The sequence below is a fragment of the Leptosomus discolor genome, chromosome 17, assembly GCF_034619465.1.
Source record: "Leptosomus discolor isolate bLepDis1 chromosome 17, bLepDis1.hap2, whole genome shotgun sequence".
NCBI classification, from domain to species: Eukaryota; Metazoa; Chordata; class Aves; order Leptosomiformes; family Leptosomidae; genus Leptosomus; species Leptosomus discolor.
Genome location: NC_141407.1, coordinates 9015916 through 9039574, shown reverse-complemented (window position 1 = coordinate 9039574; position 23659 = coordinate 9015916). Strand labels below are relative to the sequence as shown.

The 23659-nt window shown below is 46.5% G+C and overlaps 1 protein-coding gene across 1 annotated transcript; it reads right to left on the bottom strand.

The window, feature by feature from the left end:
* Positions 1 to 1701: 1701 nt before the first annotated feature.
* Positions 1702 to 14237, bottom strand: LOC104348365 (somatomedin-B and thrombospondin type-1 domain-containing protein-like). The gene is made up of 5 exons (XM_086474788.1): positions 14006 to 14237; positions 10352 to 10546; positions 9329 to 9407; positions 7369 to 7545; positions 1702 to 2650 (listed from the first exon to the last, which is right to left on the bottom strand). The coding sequence occupies exons 1-5, from the start codon at positions 14232 to 14234 to the stop codon at positions 2533 to 2535; spliced, it is 798 nt and encodes a 265-aa protein (XP_086330914.1). The 5' UTR covers positions 14235 to 14237; the 3' UTR covers positions 1702 to 2532.
* Positions 14238 to 23659: the final 9422 nt, after the last annotated feature.

Genomic DNA, 23659 nt, shown 5'->3' with positions numbered 1-23659 from the left:
CAGTCAACCTAAAATGCATTTTAGTAAACTATTGTGAGCCTCCAAAACATATAATCAAGCCCAGATTCTGTAGTGATCTGACCCAAAATACTATTTCTGAGCAGCCTCTTCTCAAAATTCTCAACTCTCCACAGCTACCTTCACTCACTTCAGAGATGGATTCCACAAAGTTCCTACACATCAAACATATTGAAACCAGCTGGAGTTTCCTACAGTTTCTGCCAGAATAGGAAGAAGCATTAGCAAAAGAACTCTCAAGGCTCACTTATTCTCAAGGCACTGAAGCAGGAGGGTAGTCTTCTGCCCTGAAAGCTTCACAACCAAACAGATTAATGCCAGGACTAAATATTTGACAGCAAGTACCATGACAATTTAATAAGTCTTACACACAAATACAGCTCAGCTAACACTTAAGTACTCAGTAAATTGAAGGGATTGCAATTAAGGTGCTTTAAGGTGCCACATCATTTCATTGATGACAACAAAGGCTTTTCCCGCTTGACACTATCATTTATAACCTTGCAGTACAGCCTTTGCCCGCCTGACTGGCTCTGATGTTGTAGAAGAGGTGCACTGGGGTGAATGCAACTTGTGGAAGACTAAGTTTTTTAAGCACTATTAAGCAAAAACTGCATCCTTTATAGCTTCAGTACTCAATTCTGAAAGCATCTGATAAGAGCCGGGTTTCATGTTGTCAAAAGTTTGGGTAGGTTTTGAAAATAAAATATGTTTCCAATAGCTGGCTCCATTCCGCTCCTGAAACAACCAGCTGCCTCTTTACGTGGCCCAGTATGGGGCTTCTGCAGGACAAAGAAAACCTTCCAGTGACTAAATGCTACTAGGATTACATATCTCCAACAAGAAAATTAAACTGGCCTCCAGCTTGACAGAAATTCCTCACTGCAAAAACTGAAATGATGTACTCTAGTTATTTATTCCCAAGCCATCTCTCAGAGGATCGCATCCCTCTGCTCACAAACCGGCGAGTACTCCTGAGCAGGCCACAAGTTAGCTACAGATTATGTCAGACAGTGAAGCACAAGCCTTTTTTTTTTTCTTTTTCCTTAAAATCTTGCTACTCTGGGATGAAATCACCCCACTGTGAGTCATTAATCCGCAGAGACAGTTTGTAACATACAATGAGAAGCAGAGCCTTGCTCTCAAATCTCTACTGTACTGGCTGAGAGGCATCAGGTGCTTTCAGACCTCACATGCCTCTAAGCATCTCAAGCATACATCTGCAGTGCCCTTTAATGTTTCCGTAGAAGATCCTCAACATGGTCACTAGATCTGTTTCATGATCCAAATCCAGACTAGAGCTGGACTTGAGCATTAAAACTCTCTTCTGGAGCCACCCCCAGCCACTGACCTGGGTTTTGACAAATTTTATTACCTAGACGCTCACCACTGCAGCGCTCTGCCTCAAAGCAAAAGTCCTTTCTGTAATTTTGTTTAAGCAGATTCAGAAGTATGTGCATATTAACAGAAATCTCACATCCGCTTCTGCACAGTAGTAGGTCACAGTGCTGGACCCACCTGTAAATCCTGAGTAGTTCTGGAATTGGACAGCAGCGACTTTTCCTCCAGTCTTATCTGCTAGAACAGAGAGGTCAGTGGCAAGACTGTCTGGAACAAATTAGGCAGGTTCAGGCACTAAAGAGACTGCACTACACAGATTAATCACACAGATACACGCTGGGAGAATGTCTCCAGCCCCCTTTATTTTCATTTATAGAAAAGTATGAATACAAATCAGCAGAATATAAAGAAAATATTTCAACTATTTTCTAGTCGAAAATACAAGGCTACAGCTAGCCCTCCTGGTACAGCTGGGATGACTACCTCTCTAGAGCCCCAGGACTGCACTGCATTTTGGGGCAACTTGAAGATGCTCCTTAAAACCCGAAGTCCAAGGGCCTGTTTATCCCTGGTACCTTCTACTCTCACACATTTGAACGGGCTCATTTCTAAGTTTTGCCATTATCTCAGCAGCACAAGATCAACCCTCTTTAAGACTGAGGATCAATATGAAACGATGAGACCAGGGAGGGTGAAAACAAAAGGAAAGATATATAAGCACAAGCAGGAAGCATCCAGGAAGAAGTGCCATTGCCTTGAAAAGAAGGCACTTAAGTTATTTTGCATTGTTGATTCTTCATTGAGACTTTAGAAAAATAATTAAACTTGGGTTCATATCGCCTTTTTTGTCTGATTTCTTATTTGCTGAATTCTCATTCCTCTCAAGAAAGGAGGAATTTGCAAGAAGTCGTCAGGGTCAGACAGGCCTCTCTAGGGATGGATGGGCAGGAAAAGATTGGCACTTCACAGCCAGCTTGATTTCTCTGAAAATGAAGGAGTCCCGTGGACAGAAAGGATTCAGGATGCCCCAGTACAGACAGCAACCTCTTGAAAGTAAGTGGTATAGCCTCTGACATGGAGAAGTCATTGTTTTGACTGTGGTTCCTACTGCTGCCGCACGTTGGTGCCAGACAAGCCATCACAGTGCTCACTTGCTGGGACTGTCAGGAGAAGTTAGATGAACAAGAAGCTGTGAACAGAAGGACAGGAGCAAGTGTCCAGCTGGCGAATTCTCTTCCAGGTTCCCTTGCATTGAGGATTTCCTACTGCCTGCCAGTGCAACAGCTGATTCCTGAAACACAGAGGGAGAAAGTTAAAGTGCTGCACCCCCACTGCAGGGCAGTCACTTGTACAACAACAGCTTAAATCACTCAGTAAATCCCGTTTAGTTTGCTAACATCAATTTTCACTCCATGGACCCAATTCTGCCTTTCTACCACCGTAAAGAAGCAACCACAGTGACCCCACTAGTATTATGATAGCGTGAAATAAAGCCACAATCAGTCAGGAACACTGGACTGGAAGAAGCCAGAGCAGCACATATGGTAGATGCCCAAAAGGATTCACAGAAACATTCCCTCGAGGTGCCCAGCATTACATGCAACAACTCACAAAGCACACCGACGTCCCCATAACTCCTGTATTGAAACACCTGACAGGTTGCAAAGTGGACAAAACACCTCTTTGTCCATTTTTCATTATAACATCATGCTCCCTCTCAGCAGGCAGAGCTATATTGCCATCCACAGCCATCGAGATGCTGAATAAGTACCTAGTACACAATACACAGCACATGGCTGTGTGAGCAGGTGCAGGGACAGGAGCATCTCTGGATAACCACGTTAGTGGAACACTTGCCTAAGCTTTTCCACCTTGCTAAGAGCTACATACTAACACGGCTTCTGGATGGCAGCTGGCTGGACATACGAGACCCACAAGTGCTGGAACAAGGTTACTCACAGGCTTCTTAAGTAGAGAACAAAAACCCAACCAACCAACAGCTTTCCTCCCAGGCAGTCCATCAATACATTGATGAGAACTGAACAGAGGAATATCCTATTAAAACAACCCAGCAGATCCACAGGCCATTTTTCACAACCAGTGGCTGCACAAGCAATGCCAGCCTAACGGCCACAGAAACTGAAATTTTGCTAGAGCACTGTGCCCCTTCCCAGATTTTAGCATTTAGTGGTTTAAGGGAATTCTTCACATCAATGTGTCTCAGCCCCGACCTTTGGAGAAGCACAAATACCAGAACTGGATTAACTCCTTCCCTGTGCAAAGAGCTGCCCACAGAACAGGCCAACAGAACCCTAACTTCTTGTTTTATAGTTCTGCAGAAACGGTAATTACTGCACTACCTCCACAGAGATAACCCTGCCCTTGGTTTAATGAGATGTCATGCTCCAGAGCAGGGTTTTATGCATCACACATGGTTGGAAAAGGCTCACTGTATTTTTCTTTTGGCTTGGGGTCATTTCAAAATACCAGGATCCGCACAGGGAGGATTAAGCTCCCAGATAAAGCAGGCTGTGCACAGAGCAGTCCCATACCCTTCAGACCTCTGGGCTGCAGCTTTATGTTTAAAAGGCTTTACTCCTTAAACACAGAAGCTAAACTTGCTTACTCTCATCTTGCTAGTGGGGAAGGCAAATACTGACTTTGTTATAAAGCAAGTCCATCCATCCTCTCTCTTCCTCTGCCCCATAAGCATGGGCATATAAACTGCTGCAGTCTGGACATTTGTGTTCTACAACTGCCACATCTTGCTCCAGATGACGAAAAGCAGCTGATCCTCCTAGACACAGGCTGAGTAACAATTTCACAGATGTCAAGTCTGTGCTTTATTTGCAGATCTTTCAGAAGACAATCCAAAATTAACAGATCAATTTCCCGGCTTGATGCTCTGCCTTGTTTATCTCATAACCTTCTAGAAGAAAGAAGCAAATGCAGGCTAGATTATCCTAGCTACCCTCACCTGATGGCCACAGATTTGGCCATAAATCAAGGACTTTGGGAAACCTCCTGAGCTTGCATAACAGGGGTAAAACGAACTAGCATCTTCTACAGAGTGGAAGACAGGTGGAAGGCACAGATAACAAGCATCTCTCTAACTTGAAGCATTCATAAGCCAGACGCCACTTAGACACAAGAAGATAATTAGGAAATACTCATCAAAATATCCCAGCATTGCTGAGTTTAAAATAAACTCTGTCAGATGTTTTCCTTCCTGAGAGTCACTCTTGGAACAATATCGCAGGGAACTAAACGCTGGCACAAGCTGCCGAACTGACAGGGCGAGAAGCAAAGCGCAGGCATGGCGTGGGTGGGACAGCAGCAGCTGTGCGTGCCTCCCCGCCCGGCCGCAGCCGGCAGCCCCAGAGAGCCGGGCCAGCGCTCGATGGCACAGGTCAGCCAGCGTAACCACCGCTCCGAGGCTACCACAAACTGCCCACGTCTCCTGGCAGAGTTACACCGGCAAAAATTCAAAATGAGGGTGAACTGACTATACGGCCAGAGACCTGTGAGCAGACCTAGGCGAAGTCAACACATGCTGCATCCTAGGCTCTCACATCAGCTTTGGCCTCCCACCATCCTCTTTCTCAGGGCAACAGTTGCTTTCCCACCTTCTTCCACCTTTGCAAGCGTCACATTTATGCCCGCGACATCAGCCCAGCAAATCCCGGCCTGAGCAGCTCACCATGCGACCCCCTCAGAGTGCTGCTCCCTTGCAAGACTGCATGCTCAGATACAGCCACTTACTCTAACAGAAGGCAGAAGCCTTTTCACAGACATTTCCCTCATCCCACTCAATGGCTGTCCCCACCGACAGCCCAATTTCTTCTCAGATATCACAGAGGTCAGCTTTTTCCTCCATGCAACCTGGTAAAAAAAGTATATTATTTCTGGAAACAAATTAGGAGATAGCTCTGTTCATATAAAGAATACCCACAGTAAATATTTGCATTTGAGATGTTGATATCATGAAAATCAAGCAAGAAACCCAGCCCCGGACAACAGTCTCCTTGACCCACCACTCAAATAGTCATATTTAGGTCAAATAGTGACAAAGAATACCAGACCATGCCCTGGTCTGGTACCTATCTAGGACATAGGTGAAAGTTATCTAAAAGATCCCTGTGGAATGTAAAGGAGGCTTCACACACACACATAGGATGAGGAAGTTAAAGACATCATTCATGTTCCACCTGCCAGTCATGCATCCATCTCTGACAAAGCTGCCCAGCACTGCCAGTTCAAGAAGGCTTAAAGTGCATCTCCATTGCCTTTTGTAGATAGGAGCTTTGTCTACTGCTCAGGCCAGCCCTGCCTGTCCTCCAAGTCCACGTTACTACCCTGGCAATAAACCCAGGGGAACCCACACAGTACATCAGCTTGGCACACACACACAGAGCTCATACCTGCCTAGAAAATGCCACAGGAATGACTTCATTTGATATTATAAGCAGTAACACTGGAGGGGTAAAAGCTCACTGTGTTAAAAGCTGGCTTCCCTGCTGGCTCTCGCGTGCCTACAATGAAACGGACCCACCAGTTTATCTTACAGACCTCCAGCAAGACTCTGGGAACAATTTCTAGGCTCTGGTCAATTGGGATGGATTTAAATCATCTGCTGAGACGTGTGCTGAGTCCTGACTTCAGTGAACCAGTCACCATTATCGCTACCCCTCTCCAGCCTTCAGTCTGCCAATACCTGATAGTCAGAACATCATTCCTAAAGAACACAGTCCCATTTTCTTTGTGCTTCCATTCCACGTACAGTGCTGTTCACCAGATCAGGTGAATGAAAATGCTCCTCTCTTTTTGCAGCCCAATGAGGAAATGAATTCCTGAATATATTTTTCATTCCATTTAATCTGATGTTCCAGTCTGGCTCCAGGGTTTGAGTGAAATAACATTAGTGTAAGCTTTTATAATAATTTACATGCTGAACACAGGTAAGAGCTACTTCTGGCCACATCAGTGAAGATTTTTTCTTCTTTATGTAAAAGCTTTTGGAACCTTCGTATATAACAAGCTGAGGCAGGGAAGGAAAAGACTCTAACATGGCTTCCTCTTACTGAGGAAACCTGAGAAAAACTCTGCCTAAAAAGGCCGTTATTGGCAGTCTTGGTAGTACGTTGTGTGCTTGAGGACTGACAATCCTGGTTTAGAGTTTCTAATTCAAATGAACATGTTTATTTCAACATTTATGTAAGTTTTAAAAATACCCCTGCCCAGCACTGATGGGCAGTGATTTTCTCAGGCAAGGCTGCTAACCAGTTTCAGAGGACGCCTTTAATAAACTAACAACAGGGTTAAGAGTACCAGGATAAAAGCAGTGCTGAAGCTGTGCCTCCAGTGACCACAGCAGAGGCTTGGAAGCCAGGACTCCTCTGTTGCTGGCTCTGCCACAGATGTGTTTCGCAGCTCCATTCCCTTCATCTTTGCTGGAGTCTGCCCAATTTGTACAACCTGGGTGGTCCCCATCAACCACCCCAAAGCTTCTTCAGCTTTACAGGGAAAGTGCAAAGATTTAACAGGACTTCCATCCAACCTCAGGTGCCAGCACATATCCCAAGTCCCTAAGCCAGCTGCCACTTGCCAAAAACATTCATAAAGGGTCACTCATAGACACAAAATCCTCAATGCTTAAAAATCAGAAACAGATTTAGATTTATTTGACATCTGAAAAGACTGTTAACCTTAGAAGCATGGATGGAGTGTCTTTAAAACAAAAAAACTCCACAACTGTGCCACTTAAAAGCCAGTGAGATTTAGCAGACTAAGTGCAGGTACTCTCACACTTCAGTCCTGGCTCTGCCAGTGGTTTAATACATGAGATTCACCAGGTCATTTCATCTCTGCAAGAAACTCATGGCATGCGACAAAGATCAGTTAATACACGTAGAGTGCTCCAGAGAGCTGCGCGCAGCACGTTATGAAACCAGGACAGGCAGATCAAGGGAGAATGGAAAATTCAACATGAAAACAAAAGCTAACACTTACCTTTTGCTTCCACTGCCATCCCCATAACAATGTAGACTTCTGGAGTCTAAAGCTGGGTGCTGACACTCCACACAGACGGTGTGGCCCTCCCTGAGGTACTGCATCCAGCGAGTGTATGAGCGGTGGCTGTGCAAGCAGCCTGGCGTGATGGCCACAAGCTGGAATTCAACACAGTACCTGCAACCAAAATAACCGAGTAGGTTAGCCTAATAACCAGATTAGAGCCATCTACAGGACTGGAAGAGACAGACTAAACTGCGTGACCACACACCACTAATTAAGAAAAAAAAAAACCAAACCAACACCCCACCCCCAAAAAACCACCCACTGACAAAAAACAAAACATGTGCTGCATTTTGACAAGGTTAAATGAGGAAAACCAGTCTGATGGTGTTTTCAACCGACATATCAAAAAAATACCAGGTATAACCGGCATCTGTTTTTACAAATAGAAAGACAGATTGGTCAAGCATTTGACTAAAGCCAAAAAAAAACCCACCACAGGTCTTCTGATTCCAAGACTGGTATCCATTTGCTGAACCACACTTTCCCTACCATCTAATCTCAGTTACTTATAATGGGTTTTGTAGAGCAACTTGCAACAGGAGCTAAGACTTATTCTATAAAGGTTTTCCTTGTGATGATCTCCCTCCTAAGAGACAGAGTGAGGTTGTCATATCTTAGTGGGAGAACTACCAGATTGACAGAGCACTTCTGCCCTGCCCAGACTTTTCTGTGCTTCTGATTTTAACCAAATATGAGAGGAAAGCCCAAAAGAACTGGCCTTGTTTGAAGGGGAAAACCAAGGAAGTTCAGTAACCATCTATAAACACAGCAGAGAATTGGGTTCTAGTCTAGACTGGTTCTGAATCAGTCATCACGGGGATTTCCAAACACCTTCAAGTAGCACACTCAACCATGCAAGCAGTTTGCTTCCATGTCTTATCGGAGGGAAAGAGAGCAAGGATAAATAGGCGTGCAAGAAAGCTGTGCTCACATTTTTCAATTTTACAGGGAGAAGGCTCAACTAATGAGTCGTCCGAGGGAGGTTCAGGGTGAACAGATGCTCTTTCCTTCAGACACTTAAGTGAGGGGGATGGATGCACCCACACACTATGGAAATACTTACATGTACAAGAGCACGTGGGGAAATAAATCAACAAGTGCATGGCTGCTTCATGCTGCAAGAGCAGCTCTGGGGAACTCCACACAGTGTTTACAGGAATGGCAGCTCTCCATGAGAAACAGGCAAACCACCAGGGACTGCAATAAGAACTCCTGGGGAATACCTAGCTTGCAAAGCTGTGTACGAGGGGTTACAGAGTGGAAGATAACCCTTCCCATCAGCACTGTGCCACTCCTAGCAATGATCCCAACTGGGAAAGAGGAGGACTGGGAAGGCTGATGCCAGCTCCCCTGTGTTTGAGGCACCAGCAGAGGCAGAGCAGCACACTCGGAGATGGCTGTCTCAGCAGGCAAAATGCAGCAGAGCTTTCCAAGCAACCTGTACCTGTGCTGTGCAACAGTGCTGCAGGGGAAAACAAGCAGTGTCACAGCCAAGGTGGCTGAAATGGGAGCGGGATGTGCTTTCCATGCAACACGACAGCAAACTCTGTCCCCTGAGACTACCCCTTTTATGTAAAACAGTGCAAACTGCACCAGATTACACACTGGGAAGAGCTGATGTGAATGGTCTTTGCCTTTCTGATCACACCACCTATGAATGAAGAGCTGAATTTCCATCTTATACTGGCCTTACATCAAGGCAGACCCACAACCTTCAGATGCACCACAGATATTGCTGTTGCTGAGGGGAGAGCAGCACCCTGCTCTAGTGAACTGCCGCCCTTCTGCTGGGAAACGCTAATTCTGATCAGCAAAAAGCAGGACCCAAAACTGCAACCAGAGAGACATTAAAGGTGGAGTATGACTGAGCCCCTGTGCTGAGCCTCTGACTTACCCTGCTCTTTCGTTGCCATCAGCCGCAGCTCTTTTTTTCCTCGCTTTTCCAAACCCTCCTGTTGTTATTAATGCTGGGACTGTGTATATCAAAGAGAAAGAGTACATAGAGTTAAGAGACAATACTGCACTAAGGCTGTCTATTTCTGCAAAACAGTAAAAATGGGCCTTTAATGTCATACAGTTTGATCTTCACCAGGAGACAAAAACGATTCTAACTTTCTATTTTCATATTATCTGTGACCATCAACAATTTCACTGAAAAGAGAATCTGTATTGTTGCCGGTTTTTTGCCAAAGCAGAGTAAGCCTACTTATCAGGCACATCCAAAAGACATAGGGGAGAGACAATATTCACTTAATATCAACTCTCAAGAGGTATGAAGAAGTCAGTTGTAGCCAACATCCAGACTGGACAGATTTTGACCCCAAAATACCAGCAAAAACGACAAGCAGTTCTTCTAAAAATCAGTAAAGGTAAGTCATGAAAAGCTGATTTGAACAAAATAAAATCAGGCTTTTTTTCGAGAAACAGGCTGGAGATCTCCTCTGCCTGCACTCTGCTCTGCAGAGAAGTCATACCTTGCCTTTGATGGGTATTGCTCCTTCATGACATTTTGCAATGACTCATAAACTAAATTACAAAAATATAAAAAAAGAAAAAAAAAGTGCTCAACACTCTCCTACAGAAGGTTTAAACAGGCATACATCCACCAACTCTTTCAAAATTGCCAGAGATTTACACTTGTATAAGTGAGATCACAACGGGCCTCTAATATTTCAACTTCCAAAACACAGCAGGTCACTGCAAACAGCAGGCACTACTTTCAAATATTGTCCTGGGAAGGATCATCTCTAAGCCCTTGTGAGAAGAGCTCAGTTCTCAAATACACCAGACAGGCCCAGAGCAAACATGCTGGTGTCTGAAAACAGCTCTTTTCAAAGACAGTAAAGATCAGCTCTGCTGACCCAAACAAGAGTCCTCCCACCGATCACCCAGACACTTACATTTTCAGTGGACTTACTCAAGGACTGTTTGCACTCTGTTCCTTGCTGAGTCCAGTACTCCACGCAGCCAGCCCTCTCCTCCAGAGGAGGGCATGCCTCTCCTCCATTCCTGGGCTCCTGGATGATGTGCCTCCTCCGAACACGATACGTTGTCTTGCAAGGCTCTGCGCAGCCACTCCAGACACTCCACTGAGATACGACACAGGGGGTAACTGGAGGAAGAGCAACAAACAGGGATGCAGAAGGTTACACAAATTACGCCAGTGACGTGCCTTCTCCAGAAAAGACACTTTTTGACATAGCTCAGTACAACTTTATTTCACACCTGACCCGCAGATGTGTTGGGCAGCTCCCAGTAGCTCTGCTCCCAGGAAATTACCTGCCCACAAGCTCCAGCTATCCATGCTAGTCTACATGGGGCAAATCACCTCTCCCTCCTACACCACTGCAAGCCTCCCCTGCAAACTGGGACCTGCACTGGATGAACTGAGAAAAGTCTTAAAATCAGACAAGGCCAAATTGAGCGGTAGGGGAAGAGCAGGATAAAGAGCAGGAGGAAAGGGAGAGTGTTGTAGACCCTTCATGCAGGTAAGGCCTGAAATCTTACTGACTTCTCTTGTGAGATGTCACACAGCAAATGATAACCAGCCATGGAGTTTGGACCATGACATGGCAGGCTGGAGTTGAGTTCAAGAATCAAAATTAAGTACAATGGCTTCCTCTTTGTGTTGGAACCTATCCCAAAATATTCTGAGGATGCAACTCATGACTTGAAATGTTGGGAACCTGCGCTAAGTAATGCTTCAAAAATCTTCACATCATTGAGCACCCCCACTTGCTCTCACACAGCGTCCACAGCGCTAAACTCCTAAGCTTTGGCCTCCATGCAGCTAAAGAAATGTCTTCCTTCAGCATTCAACATCCCATCCATTCAGCCTGAAACACACTGGTACTGTTCCCTGTGTCACATACACCCTTTTGTGATCTCTTCCCCATGAGCATGCCCATAGTTGAATTCCATAGGATTGAATCTCTGGAGAGAAGTATCAAGAATAACACAGGAATCGCTTGAGCACAAGAGCATTCACCTGCTGGTCTCTCTCAAAGGCAACCTGGAACCATAGCCCATGATATACTTGATTAGTTGGACTGAACACAACCTAACCATCAAGAGATGGTCGTTTTGGAGAAAAACACTTGCAGGTCAACCTAGACACAGATATAATTTGTTTCCCCACATACTCTCAGTTGGCTACAGTCCCACTCCTTGCATTTCTGCATCTTGTGACTGAGCTGGGCCAGCGTATGACAATACACCACCGCAGCACTTCTAAGGACATCAAACTTCACTCGTACCAGTGAATAGGTGTCTTATCAGGTTTCCTACCTTGCTGGCTCAGCCTCACGCACCATGACCAGCTAAAGGCCAGCACGCACCCCCTTACATGCACTAAGAGAATGCTGTACTTGCAAGCTACCTTCCACCAGAGCTCCAGTGAGTATGCAGGAGACAAACCACAAGGGCAGAAACATTTGACACATGACGCTGAGCTAAGGCATGGTTGTGAGTCCAGCTCTGCTACTGATCGATCACTCAATTTAAAGATGTGGATGAGCCCATTCAAATCCGTTAACAGCCACTATGCTCAGCACGTTACAGTAACAGACATTTGCACTCCAATTTACAAAGGCATTCAAAAACCTGAGTCCAACTGATTTCATCATGACATAAGCTGCTAAGTGCTGCGGCAAATCCCAGCCTTTCTGAGCAGTTCAAGCTCAATACTTCAATTTATTCTCCCACAGAACACAGATAACCCCTAATTACTGCATTAACCTCATTTGAAACTGCCCTTGTCTTCAGAAACTTTAGGAAGATCTTTCAAAAGCTATTGCTTTTCTTCTTTGTCTAAAGTCACCACAAACAGCTTTTAAAAATTATTCAAAGATTAGAAATTAAATCAATTATCTAAGCAATTGAGAGATTTCATATATGCAGCAACAGACCCCAGGGGGAAAAAAAAAAAAAAAAAAAAAAGCCAAAAAGCCTGTGCATTGGATTGTAGGCTACCCACCATTATAACCCTTTTCATGGACAATTTGTACATCCAATTTATTCAGAATATTCTGCTCTCTTCAGCTTTGTTTGGTGTCCGATATTAACGCCTTTGCCTTAGTATTTTGCTTTACAAGTCTGTTTGATAAAGTAGCTCTTTAGTGGTGGGAGAAAGAAAACTACTGAAAAAAACCCAGGCTGCGAAGGCAATACAAGTCAAAGTAGAACTGGTTCCCTTACACCCAACACAAACGAATCACAAGAAATAACCCAGAAACACCTCATCCTCCACAAAACCAGCTTTCCCGGCTGATCTCCGTCAGCGGGATGCTGCTATTCCTCCGGCGAGCCACACGATGGCCCCGGGCCGGCAGCGGGGGCTGCAGCGGTGACACCGGCACCGCCGCAAAGGCGCCCGGCGCTGAAGGGGAGCAGCGGCCGCCCCTTGCCACCCCTTGCAAGCCGTACCGAGGGCCTGCAAGGACGTTTGCCTTATTAGTCTGCTGTGACGTGAAGAACAGACACGAGGGGCTCCTGTCCACCCCCGTTGTCCCCGATGACTGCCGAGAGCGGCGGGACGCAGCCGCAGCGGCGCTGAAGGAGCACCCGACAGCCCAACCGCGCTCAGACTCAAAGGCACTGGGCACCCAGCGCCACCAGCGGGACCCCCCTGCAGCCCGGGGTGCCCTGCCCCAGGGCAGAGCTGAGGCGGGTTCATGGCCCCCCGTGGGCGGCCCTTTGACGCTCACTGCTCTCTGCGGAACTCGGGCGCTGCTGCTCTGCAGACCCGCCAGCCTGTCCGTATTCACGGACATGACTCGCTTAAATCACTTTGGAATTAACTTATTTCCCATCCATTTTCCAGCTCTCTCTCGAAAGGAAAATTTAAATTAAATCACGGGAATGTGTGCCCACCTGCCTAGAGCAAAACTCTGCTAAGGCACAGCCATGCAGGTTTAAAAAAAAAAAAAAAAAAGCATTACATGAGCAGGCAAGACTCCTTAAGGATGCTGTCTGCGGGAAGGATCGATGAGACTGCCCCGCTCACTGAAATAACACATCTCCTTAATTCGCATCAGCGCTTTAGCAGAAGACATCTAGGGGGGGAGTGCTGCTGCGCTTCCCGGGAAGGCAGCGCTGCCCGGGGACCCCGAGCTGCGGTCGAGGCTCTCGCCAGACCCGGCGCTGGAGCCCCAGCAACACGCTGCAGCTGCCGATGCCTTCGGCGGGACTAACGGAGGAGCAGATTTGATCCCACCCTTAGGAATTCAGTCCCCGAGCGGGAACGCGATTGGGGGATTCTGGCTCGGTCAGGAAACGTCCCGTTTCACGCTCCTGCCCTGTACCAACACCAGCACCCCGCCGTGCCCCGCCAGCCACATGCGCCGGGGGAACCCAGCACCGCCGAGAACCCCGGCGCGGGTGGGGAGCGGGCTGCCTGCAGCGCCCCTCTTTGAGCCGCCCGACCCGTCGCCTTTCCCACGAGCAAAGCCGAGCCCGGCGGCGCTTTTAAACGCGGCCAGAGCGCTGGGGGGGCGGAGGCCGGAGCCGGTCAGCTGGGAGGCGGCGGGGACAGCCGGAGCCGGGAGCGGGCACGGCCCCGCCGGCCACTCACCCGGGCAGGCCTCGGCGTAGTCGTGGCAGCAGTCGAGGGTGCGGGCGCAGGCCTGGTCGCAGTAGCAGGGCCCGTGGGAGCCGTCGGGCCGCCAGCCGGCGCTCAGGCAGGCCGGGTCGCGGCCCGGGCAGCACAGCCCCCGGGCGGCGCAGCCGGCGGCGGCGCGGCGGGGCAGGGCCGGCAGCGCCAGCAGCGCCAGCAGAGCGGCCCAGGGGGGGCACCCCGCCATGGCGGCCCGGCGCCTGCACCCACCTTCGCTCCCCGCAGCCCGGCCCGGTTGTCGGCTTAAAGGCGGCGGGAGCGGGGGCTGAGGGGGGAAGGAGCCGGCCCGCCTCCCCCCGCGCCCCGGCCCCGCCGCTGGACGGAGGCAGGCGGCGGGGCGCGCCGGGCGGGGCCCCGGTACTGCCGGGCCGGGCGACGGGGCTGGGGCGCGGCGGCGGAGCGAGCCCCGGGGCCGCTCCGTGTCCCTGTCCCGGGCAGACCCCGCTCCTCCCCGCTCGGCACGGGCGGGTGTGTCGGGGCAGCGCCGGGGCCGCTCCCCGGGTGCTGTCGGCGCTGTGCCCGGTGCCCAGCGGCGGCCGTAGGGCAGCAGTCGTTCTTTACACAAACGCACTGTATTTTCCTGGCGCTACCAGAACGTTTCTTTGCCTCAGCCTTCGTGGCATCTCATGATGCCCGTGTAGCCCGTAGTCCCGTGTCTACAGACTTTTTAAACTAAAGGCTGTAGCTTCTGCACTGACTGCTAGCATGCACCAGCCACATTATCATAAAGATTATCAAAAACAAATGGGAAAAAGAGACCAATTTTTGCAAGATTTGACTCCAGCATACCTCAGGAGCCATTAAAAACCTGAAAGCACTCCATTCCCACTACAGCAAGTTGTAAGGACCACGATCCAGCTGGCTATACTGCCTCTCTACAGAATTACTCTGAATTTTCTGCTTGCTTTCAAATGCAAGAAGCTTAAAGTGATTAGAGCCGATCCCGTGAATTATTTAGCTATTCAGTAGGAAGCTAAAGGCTTTACTGTAACTTTTTATCAAACAGACCTGCTCTAAAATATTGATCACAACAGATGTTACACCTTGGCTGAATGCTGAACTGGGATTTATAAAACCCACTCACTGATTTTTTGCAACTGATTATACTATTGTACTAACAGTGGGTATGGGCAGAGTGCTCCCACTTCAGGGACTGCAGCAAAGATGCTTCTAGAAAAACAGAAAATAATATTAGAGGACAGGCTAACCCCTTCATCATGTGCAATGCTGGAGACATGGGAGCAGAGGAGACCTGGCACCACACCAGTTCAGGTGTAAGAGTAAAATGTTCCAAAAAGATAAGAAATAAAAGGAACTTTAGCTTCCTTGTATGTCAATAAATGCCTGTAGGAAAGGACAGATGTCTCATTTTCTTGGCAGTGGTCAGATAGTGCCACCTTGGAAATCGCACATGTAACAAATCCTGCAGTGGGCAAGAGGCAAAAAGGCCAGGAGAGGAAAGAGGAGACTACTAGAAATAAGAGGCCATGGTGTCTAGGAAGCAGGACTTTAATGATACCAGGTGTTAATTCCTGCCTCTGCCAATGAGTCACTCACTATGTGACCAAGGGTAAGTCATTTAATCAATGCATGTCTCATTCTTGATCTAGAACAGGAAGAACATTCAAAAGGAGATTGCATTACTCAGCTAATTAGTCAACACAAACTGTGCCACTCTTGCACAATTAAGTGAGGGGCAGTAACAGAGAACATTGCCAGGTGTTTCTTTTTCCAGCACTGATGCTGCCATGCTCAAAGTCCCACTGCCAACACTTGTTGAGGTAGGATGAACACCTTCACATTATTCTGAAACACAGAGAACTGAATGAACGAAAATTAGCTTTAGAAAGCAATGTGTCCACATAAAGACTGCAATTTTGACTGACCCTGCACTGTTAGGCAAATTGGATCTGGGTCCAGACATCTCAGTAGGGTTTATATTCAATCCACTCCCACCTAAAATTCTTGGGAGCAAACTTTGTTGCTCATCTCACATTCCCAGTCTAAAAGCAGAAGTTCTCCGTGGTTCTGGTTTGACATAGCCCTAGGGGATTTTTTTTTTTTTTTAGGGTTTGGGGATTTTATTTGCCTGGACAGGCTCTAAAGATGGTAATGTTAAAGTAGCCAAGGAAAACATGGCCCATGCCGTGCTGGACCACATCAGCACAGCAACAGATTTCTTGCAAGACAATTGTTGACAGTAGAAGTGGGACTACTAGCCCTATGAGGACTGTTGGAGCCAAGCAAGTGTGCTTTACAGAAAGGAAGTGTGGCTAGCCCATCTTACAAGGAGAGGTTCAGGAGTAGAACAGCTTGCAGGGCTGTCCTTGGCATTGGAGCTTATGACTTCCAATCTACAGGGAACATCAAGAGGCAGCTCACGAGGGCAGGTAGAAATGGAGCTGTATCTGGTTGTTCAAAGCCAGCTGCTTTCCTGGCTGGCCATGCAGAGTTCCTGCCCTCTCGCTCATTTTCCTTCGCTTAATTAAGCTGCACTGTGCTAGAGCTGCCACTGACCCAGTTCCCAGACACCCTCCTGCTCCCTTGTTAACTCTAAGGGGTGGGAGGATGTTGCAGATGGAAAGTCCCTTCCAAGGGACAAAGGGAAGCATACTCTTACTCTCACTTTCACACTGGGTAATCAGTGTCCTTGCCTGCACCACAGGCTGATCCACCTAGCTATGGAATGGCAAATGCTTCCAGTACCAGCCCCTCCTTAAACTTTATTTTGCCATTACTTTCCCCCTACCCAAAAAAAAAAAAAAGAAAAAAAAAAGAAGAAAAAAAAGATTATGTAGCCTGGATAGGATTTACCAGGTTTTTAAATAGGATTTACCCTATTCCCAAGTGTTCTCCCTTTTGCCCCATCACCTGATAATTTATACATACATTGCAAATGCGTGAGGATAGCAGTATTTTCTTTGTTCTGTGTTTGTACAGCCCCTTGCACAGGACTTGGATTCCTGTGCATTCCAGCGATAAGGAAACTAGCAGAGTTATCAGTATACAGGACCAAAAAAAAAAAAAAGTCTGATTTTACTTTCCATTATCACAGTCAAGTCTGTAAAGGCATAGAAGGAAAGTAGCCAAGTGATCTGATTTCTACAGATATGTGAAGGCCACAGAAGAGCTGTCTGCCACTTCATTCAAACCCTTCTCCAAGGCTATCGCAAGGGATGCTCTACTGGTTCATTATATTTCAGCAAGAAGCACCACCAGTTCACGCGTGCTTTCCAGAACATGACGCAAATCAACAGCAATGGTGACAACATTTCTCCAAAAGAAGACAAGGGTCAGTATTTTACCCACACTGAACAGGTACTAACTTGAAAATCAATTTCTGCAGCAGAGTTTGTTCTGCTGCCTTTTCTATCTCACACTTAAGAGCTTGCAGGGGCACACTTTTCCAGGCTTTGCTGGTGAGAGTTTTAGCACATGTGGTCCTAAACAGACTATGTCCTGCTGGGCATAGAGGAGCCCTGGAGGAATTCCAGTTGCACACAGCAACTTTGTTCTCAGCTTTTCAGTATCATCAGGGAAGCAGAGAAACCCTCAGAAACATCAATGTTTTCAAAGAAAAGCTGGGACAAATGATCGAGCTTCCTACAACTAATCAGATAAAAGCAGCAAAATCCACAAACCAGGAAAGCCAGCAAGAGGCTGACACTTTTTGGGATAGTTGCTTATCAGGGACTTTGCTCTAACCACAGACAGCACTTGTACAAATCAAAACTGAATACCATCTCTCATCACTCTCACCACCCCGCTGGAAGCAGAGATCCTAACTTGTAATTATGTAAAACCTACCCTTTCTTCCTATCCCATCATCCTGTTTCTGGGGATATCCCCCTCATGAAATGAAGCTTCAGCATCTTCTGAAACAGGCTGTTTCATTTTCAGCAATATTTATATTCAGACACAAGCCCTGTGTTTCCTCTTGCTCCTCTCAGGCTCCTGCTCTGGCTAAGCAGCAGCAGCAGCATTTCCTCTTATGCCCTGCCTGCCTGAACTAGAGACAAAGCGCACCAGAGGAGAGGACCACCAACATGAAACCAAAGAAAGACTGAACTGCCCCATACTGTTCTTAACTAACTCTCCCTTTCAAACTGCCCACTATGCTTGTGCCTGACTAATCAGGCAGAATAGGGGCAAGCTGGCCTCGTGCCAAGGCCAAAGCCACTGCTGTGGTTTTGTGTTCACGGCACTTATCTGATTCTGTAGTTTGCTGAATGTTTTCTCATCCCAGATCCTTCCCTCTGCGTGGCAAATTGGACAAAAAGCCTCTAGCTCAGGAAAAGCAGGGAACACATGCAAGAAACACCTGGCTGTCTCTGAGGACTTACCCTGCCTGGCTATCCCATTGAAGCCCTTCACCTGTGGTTTTACAGTTTGTTTCATTCAAGCGTTTAACTCCCTTCCCCATGCCCTGGCAGTAGGACATCTCTGAAGCATCTGAGCCCTTCATTCCACCCTAGACCCTGAGGCTGCTGCTGTCCTAGTCATGCCAGCCCCAGCTCTCAACAAATAAGCTCAGTGCACACATCTCTTTCCTAAGACAGGTCAAAAACATCCTTTGCACAAGTTAGTGCAAAGTGTCCTCTTACTCCTTCTCAGAGCTGATCAAACCATACCAGAGCAGAAACTGGGATTTGAGCTCAAACTGCTGCTGATAAAAAGCTGAGTGTTTATTCATCCACTAGAAAAGCTGCATTGGGTCAAAACAATCTCCCCCAGTATCTGTCTTAAATAGTGACTGATAGCAGATGCCCAGGGGGAATATAAGATAGGTTGAAAGTATAGTAGTATTTCCCCAGAGTGCTCTCACACCTCTGGAAATTTCACCTCCAGGATTTCCTGGTAGGTGGTGCCTATGCTTCAGTCTGTCTTACACAAATTCTCTCCCACCTCATTTTGAGCCCATGTAAACTTACAGCACCCACAGTCTCTCAAGGCAGAATGCCACGCTACACAGGGCATGAAGTTGTTTTGAACCTACCATCAGCTAATTTAATTTGAATCCCTAGTTCTTGTACTGGAAGAGACAGGGAACAATCAATTCTCATTTACTTTCTCAAGGCCACTTGGGATTTTATAGATCTCCATTGAATTGTCCCTTAATCATCTCTCCTGCAGGCTGAAGAACGACCCTACCAGGAGGGGCTGCCTGACCAGCAGCTCGAGTTGGGGAGAGGTGCCACCATCCCAGATTGTGCTGCAGCAGCTCCTCTGTTGTGACCTCTCTGACACAGCTGCATTTCTAACATCCAGTTCCTCACCTGCTCACCTCACAGGTCCTGCCTCTCTCAAGTCCATCTTTAGGTTAACTAACCTTTGACAACAAAAGTAATCTCTGCTGTGGATGTGGTCTTGCTTTCCCATGCACCCCACTCAGAGTATGAATTCATGCAATTAAGGCCAAGATGAAAAAAAATTCACACAGGCAGATAACAAGATCTTAGTGCTGAGAAAAAGAGAGGATTCTCATGTATGAAGACATTCCAATGCAAGAATTTAGTTTTCTTCTTTCTTTTCACAAACTCAAAATAATAATAGTAAGAACTAGAGGAGCTGGCTGATTTACTTTCATACCTGCTCCTGCTTTCTTAAAATGTCTGGCACCTGTGCAGAAAGCCATAATTAAAGAAAGTGTTGGGAGGTCAGGAAAGGAGGAAAACTAAGTATTGAGGCTTAAAAAAGGCTTATTTGACAAAAGATTCAGGCGGAATTTTCTTTCATCGAGACCAGTAAGCAAAGAATACATCTGCAGGGATCCTAACACCACGTTACGTGGAAGAGTTTCAAACTCTGCACCACAATTCTCTCCTTTGTAATCTTAGAATAGAAGTGAAAAGACCTTTAAACATCATTCCTCCTCTGTACACATCTGCTAGTTCTTAGCACAGAGACATGGGAGAAGAGTTGATACCAAGCAAGATTCAGAGATTGTCCTGAAGAAAATATGAAGAAAAATCAGATTATGAGCCCATGTATTTGAGATTCTTCTCTTTTGCCAAAGTAGAGAAGAACATCAAATCAAATAGTCCCAAACTCCACCTGCAAACAAAGCCCACCCAGGAACAGTCCTGTGCTCTGACAAAGGGATGAGATCTCCTTAGGACTGAAGGGAGCTTTGGCCAGCACACCTGAACTGGGCTATTGACCCAGGGACCAAAAAGCATCTCATCCAGAAAAAAAATTCCTTCTTGTTAGACCTGGACTCTTCTGCACGTGCTCAGGAGGCTAGGAACTGCTGCACACCTCTTCAGATGTGCCTTTGCCACCCTCATAAAACTCACCCTCAGCTGGCTGCAAAGAGGAGAACGACATCAGCTTCCCAGACGGAGCGCATAGAGGGGACTAGCAGAGACAGCAGTCTTCTCCAGAGCTCTACTGTATGACCAGCTAAGTCCAAAGCATCTGCTGTTTTTCAGCTCACCAGTTTCAACTCCAAGACACAGACTCTTGAGGTACTGCCAAGAGAATCTACACCACAGCAGAGCAGTTATGGCTGAGCAAACACCTTCTTAGATTTAAACCCCCAAAGCATTCACCCTTGATAAAGGCTTCATCTCAACATGGTAAGCTAGTGTCTCCAGCAGACTCCAACACAGTGTAAGTGTGATCTGCTTATGTACCCTTCTCTTCTCATATATAATGCTGCATTACAAGACCATGAGGGGAAGTTAGGCTAGAAGAGAAGTAGGAAAGTCCCACTCCTCTCATTCAGATGTGGCCATAGGCACAGAGAACATGCATGTTAGCCTTCTCTCTTCTGCCAAAAGCCACTAGACAACCCTATCACGTACTGCTTCTCCATAGAGAGCAGGGCTATGACTCACCCCAGGGCATAAAGGAAACAAACTCGTTGTCATTAAAAAGCTATTATCTTTAATGAAAGCTGGAGAAGGTTCAAAGTGGCCAAAAGTCTTATTTAGAAAATAGGAAAGATAAATACTTTAATAAAAAGCTTTTAGTGGTTTTCTCTCTGGGTCTTTTGCTTTCCCAAAGAAAAGGAAAAGAAACCAGCCAACTTTTCTGAACCTGGTACTTTCAGTTTTCTTTTTTTTTTCCTAAGAGAAAATAAAGGAACAATTTGTGAAAGTCTGAGCCATGAGAAGGGACCCTATGAACAAGGTAAGCCATATTCCTCCCCCTAAGAAGAAGAAAAGCCTTGAACAGGTTTGCATTCAAACCAAACCTGGAATTTTCCCCTAGTCTGTGAGGGCCCAGGGTGATACCTGACTCCACAAAGCATTACTGAGAAACTTCTAAATCCAGAATAACCCTGTCACAAGGCACACTCTCTAGCAGAAGGAAAACAATGCCTAAAATCCTCTATCAATTCTGCAAGCTGCGTGACCCTCTCCCACATGAAATCAAAAGCAGTGCCTCACTTTTCAGATCCCTCCCAAACTAGCTCCATTCTCATGCTTTCACCAGCTGCCTCCACAGACAACTGCCTCCTTCTTCAGCCCTTGCCCCTTGGCATCCTCCTCCAGCAATGCTTCTCCTGCAGCCCACGCCACGCTGTGAGATGGCTCCAGGAGAGGCAGGCAGCAGCAGCCTTGCCTCCCTTCACCAACTCGGGCTGTGGCTCAGTGCCTTCCACTTCTACAGCCTGTGGGGTTTTGCTGCTGGTGTCTAAAGATGGAAGAGATCAACAGGGACATGTATAATACAGCCAGGGTCTGTTCTGATCAGGTCTTTCCACACTCCAAAGAACCTGTGGCTCATCTAGAAGATGAAGCTTTTTGTTGTCTTTAGTACAGACCATCTTACTCCCTTCCTATAAGGAATCTCCAAGTGTGTATGAGGTGCTACAGAAGAAACAAGAAGTGCACACATACCCCAGAAATAGCAGCCCAATTCACACCCCACAAGATCAGCCTTCCCAGTCACCATCAGATTGTCCTGTCTCACATAACTTGATCACTTTGACTAATGTGTTTTCAATATAAGAGCCTGGAGTCAATTTCTACTTCTCTTTAGCCCACCATTTCTACTTCTCTTTAGTCACAAGGCAACAGTTGGAACTTGGCATAGGCCAAAATCCAGGCCTCTTTATTTTTTCCACAAGTGGCTAAGATGAAATAGCTAAAACATCTTCATTTTCTGTAACTGATAAGTCTAAGAGAAACATCAAAGTTTTTTTTTTACAATGGTTTTCCTAAAAGAGACAATAAAAACCAGGTATTGTCTTTCCATGCAGCATAAGACTCAGGATAAACAAATCAACCCACAGCTAAAGAAAACCCCATTGATTTATTTACCAAATTGTCAAGTCAGTTGAGCTGTTTTATGAGTTTGCAAACTGCAGATGGGTCATACGCAAGTTGCAGCATGAGGCTCCAGGGTGACACGGCACCACTTGGGAATAGTCTTCAGTACAGTTTCTTCAATGTAGTTATTATCCAGGCCACGCATTTTTCACTCTGCTAAATCTGTCCCCAGATGTTAGGAAGAAAAGCAAAGCAAATCCTAAACTGGTATAGACAGTGCTTAAACAGGACACTGAGGTGTGTCTCTAAATTCAAAAGCATGCTTAAATATGGTACTTGAAATATCACACTGCACACAGACATAACTGTTCTGATTAACCAGGTCAGTAATAAGCTATACAAGCTGCAGAAGAAAGCTGATGTAATTACTATAACTGGTCCTGTTTTTAAGTAGCCAGTTGATTGCACATCCTAAGAAACCTTGGCTTTAAATAAACCTCTCCAATAAACTGAACATGCATTAGTATTTGGCTGAGATAGGTGAAATTTGAAAGACAATTGGTTTGTTACCAATGTAGATTTCAGAAATTTAAATTGTGCAGTTGGAAAATGGATTGAGTATTGCCAACATTAGCCAAGCTTTTAGCTGATACTGGTAACTGCATTAACAGCAAAACCACCAATTTCTGATTACACTGGCTGGATCTCTGGGTTCCAGGTGCTGCCTGTATCACACAGTCACTGACTTTGTTTTATATATGTCAAATTGTCAAGAAGCCAAAGAGGCCAGAGAACACACCCGAGTTTAATCTCTGCTGTGCAGAGTTCCTGGAGTCCACAAAGGGGAAGACTCCTGGTCTGATCCACACCTCTGTCTGCCAGAGATAATCTGAGTGCATTGCACCTCATGGATGCAATGAGTCAGACACATCTGCTGCAACCTGCCTACCAAGTGCCGTGGAAATTACTCTTTCAATGTTGTAGGCAAAACCTGATCCTGCTGGGATCACAGATAGATCTCATTTGCGCCAGCAGTTCCCGGTCCTTTCACTTGACCAAGCATTTGTAGGACTAGACCCAGAACAAAAAAGCCCTACTTTCTGGGCCCCTCCTCAGCTTTGGAGTCACATTGCCTCTTGAACTGTCCCCATTTCCCCTTATTTTAACAGTAAAAAGGTAGTAAATTGACCCTTGTAAATTAATAGTTACAGCTAATCTACAAAGCAGCAGATGTTTATCTGCAGTAGGGTACCACTTCAGTGATGAAAACAGAGGCATTATCTACCTTTCCCCAAGAGATTCAAGGCCATCCATCTGCACAAATTCAGTCTCTGCAGATGATAGCTAAACACTTCACAGAACATTAAGAAGCAGCACAGAAATATGATCCAAA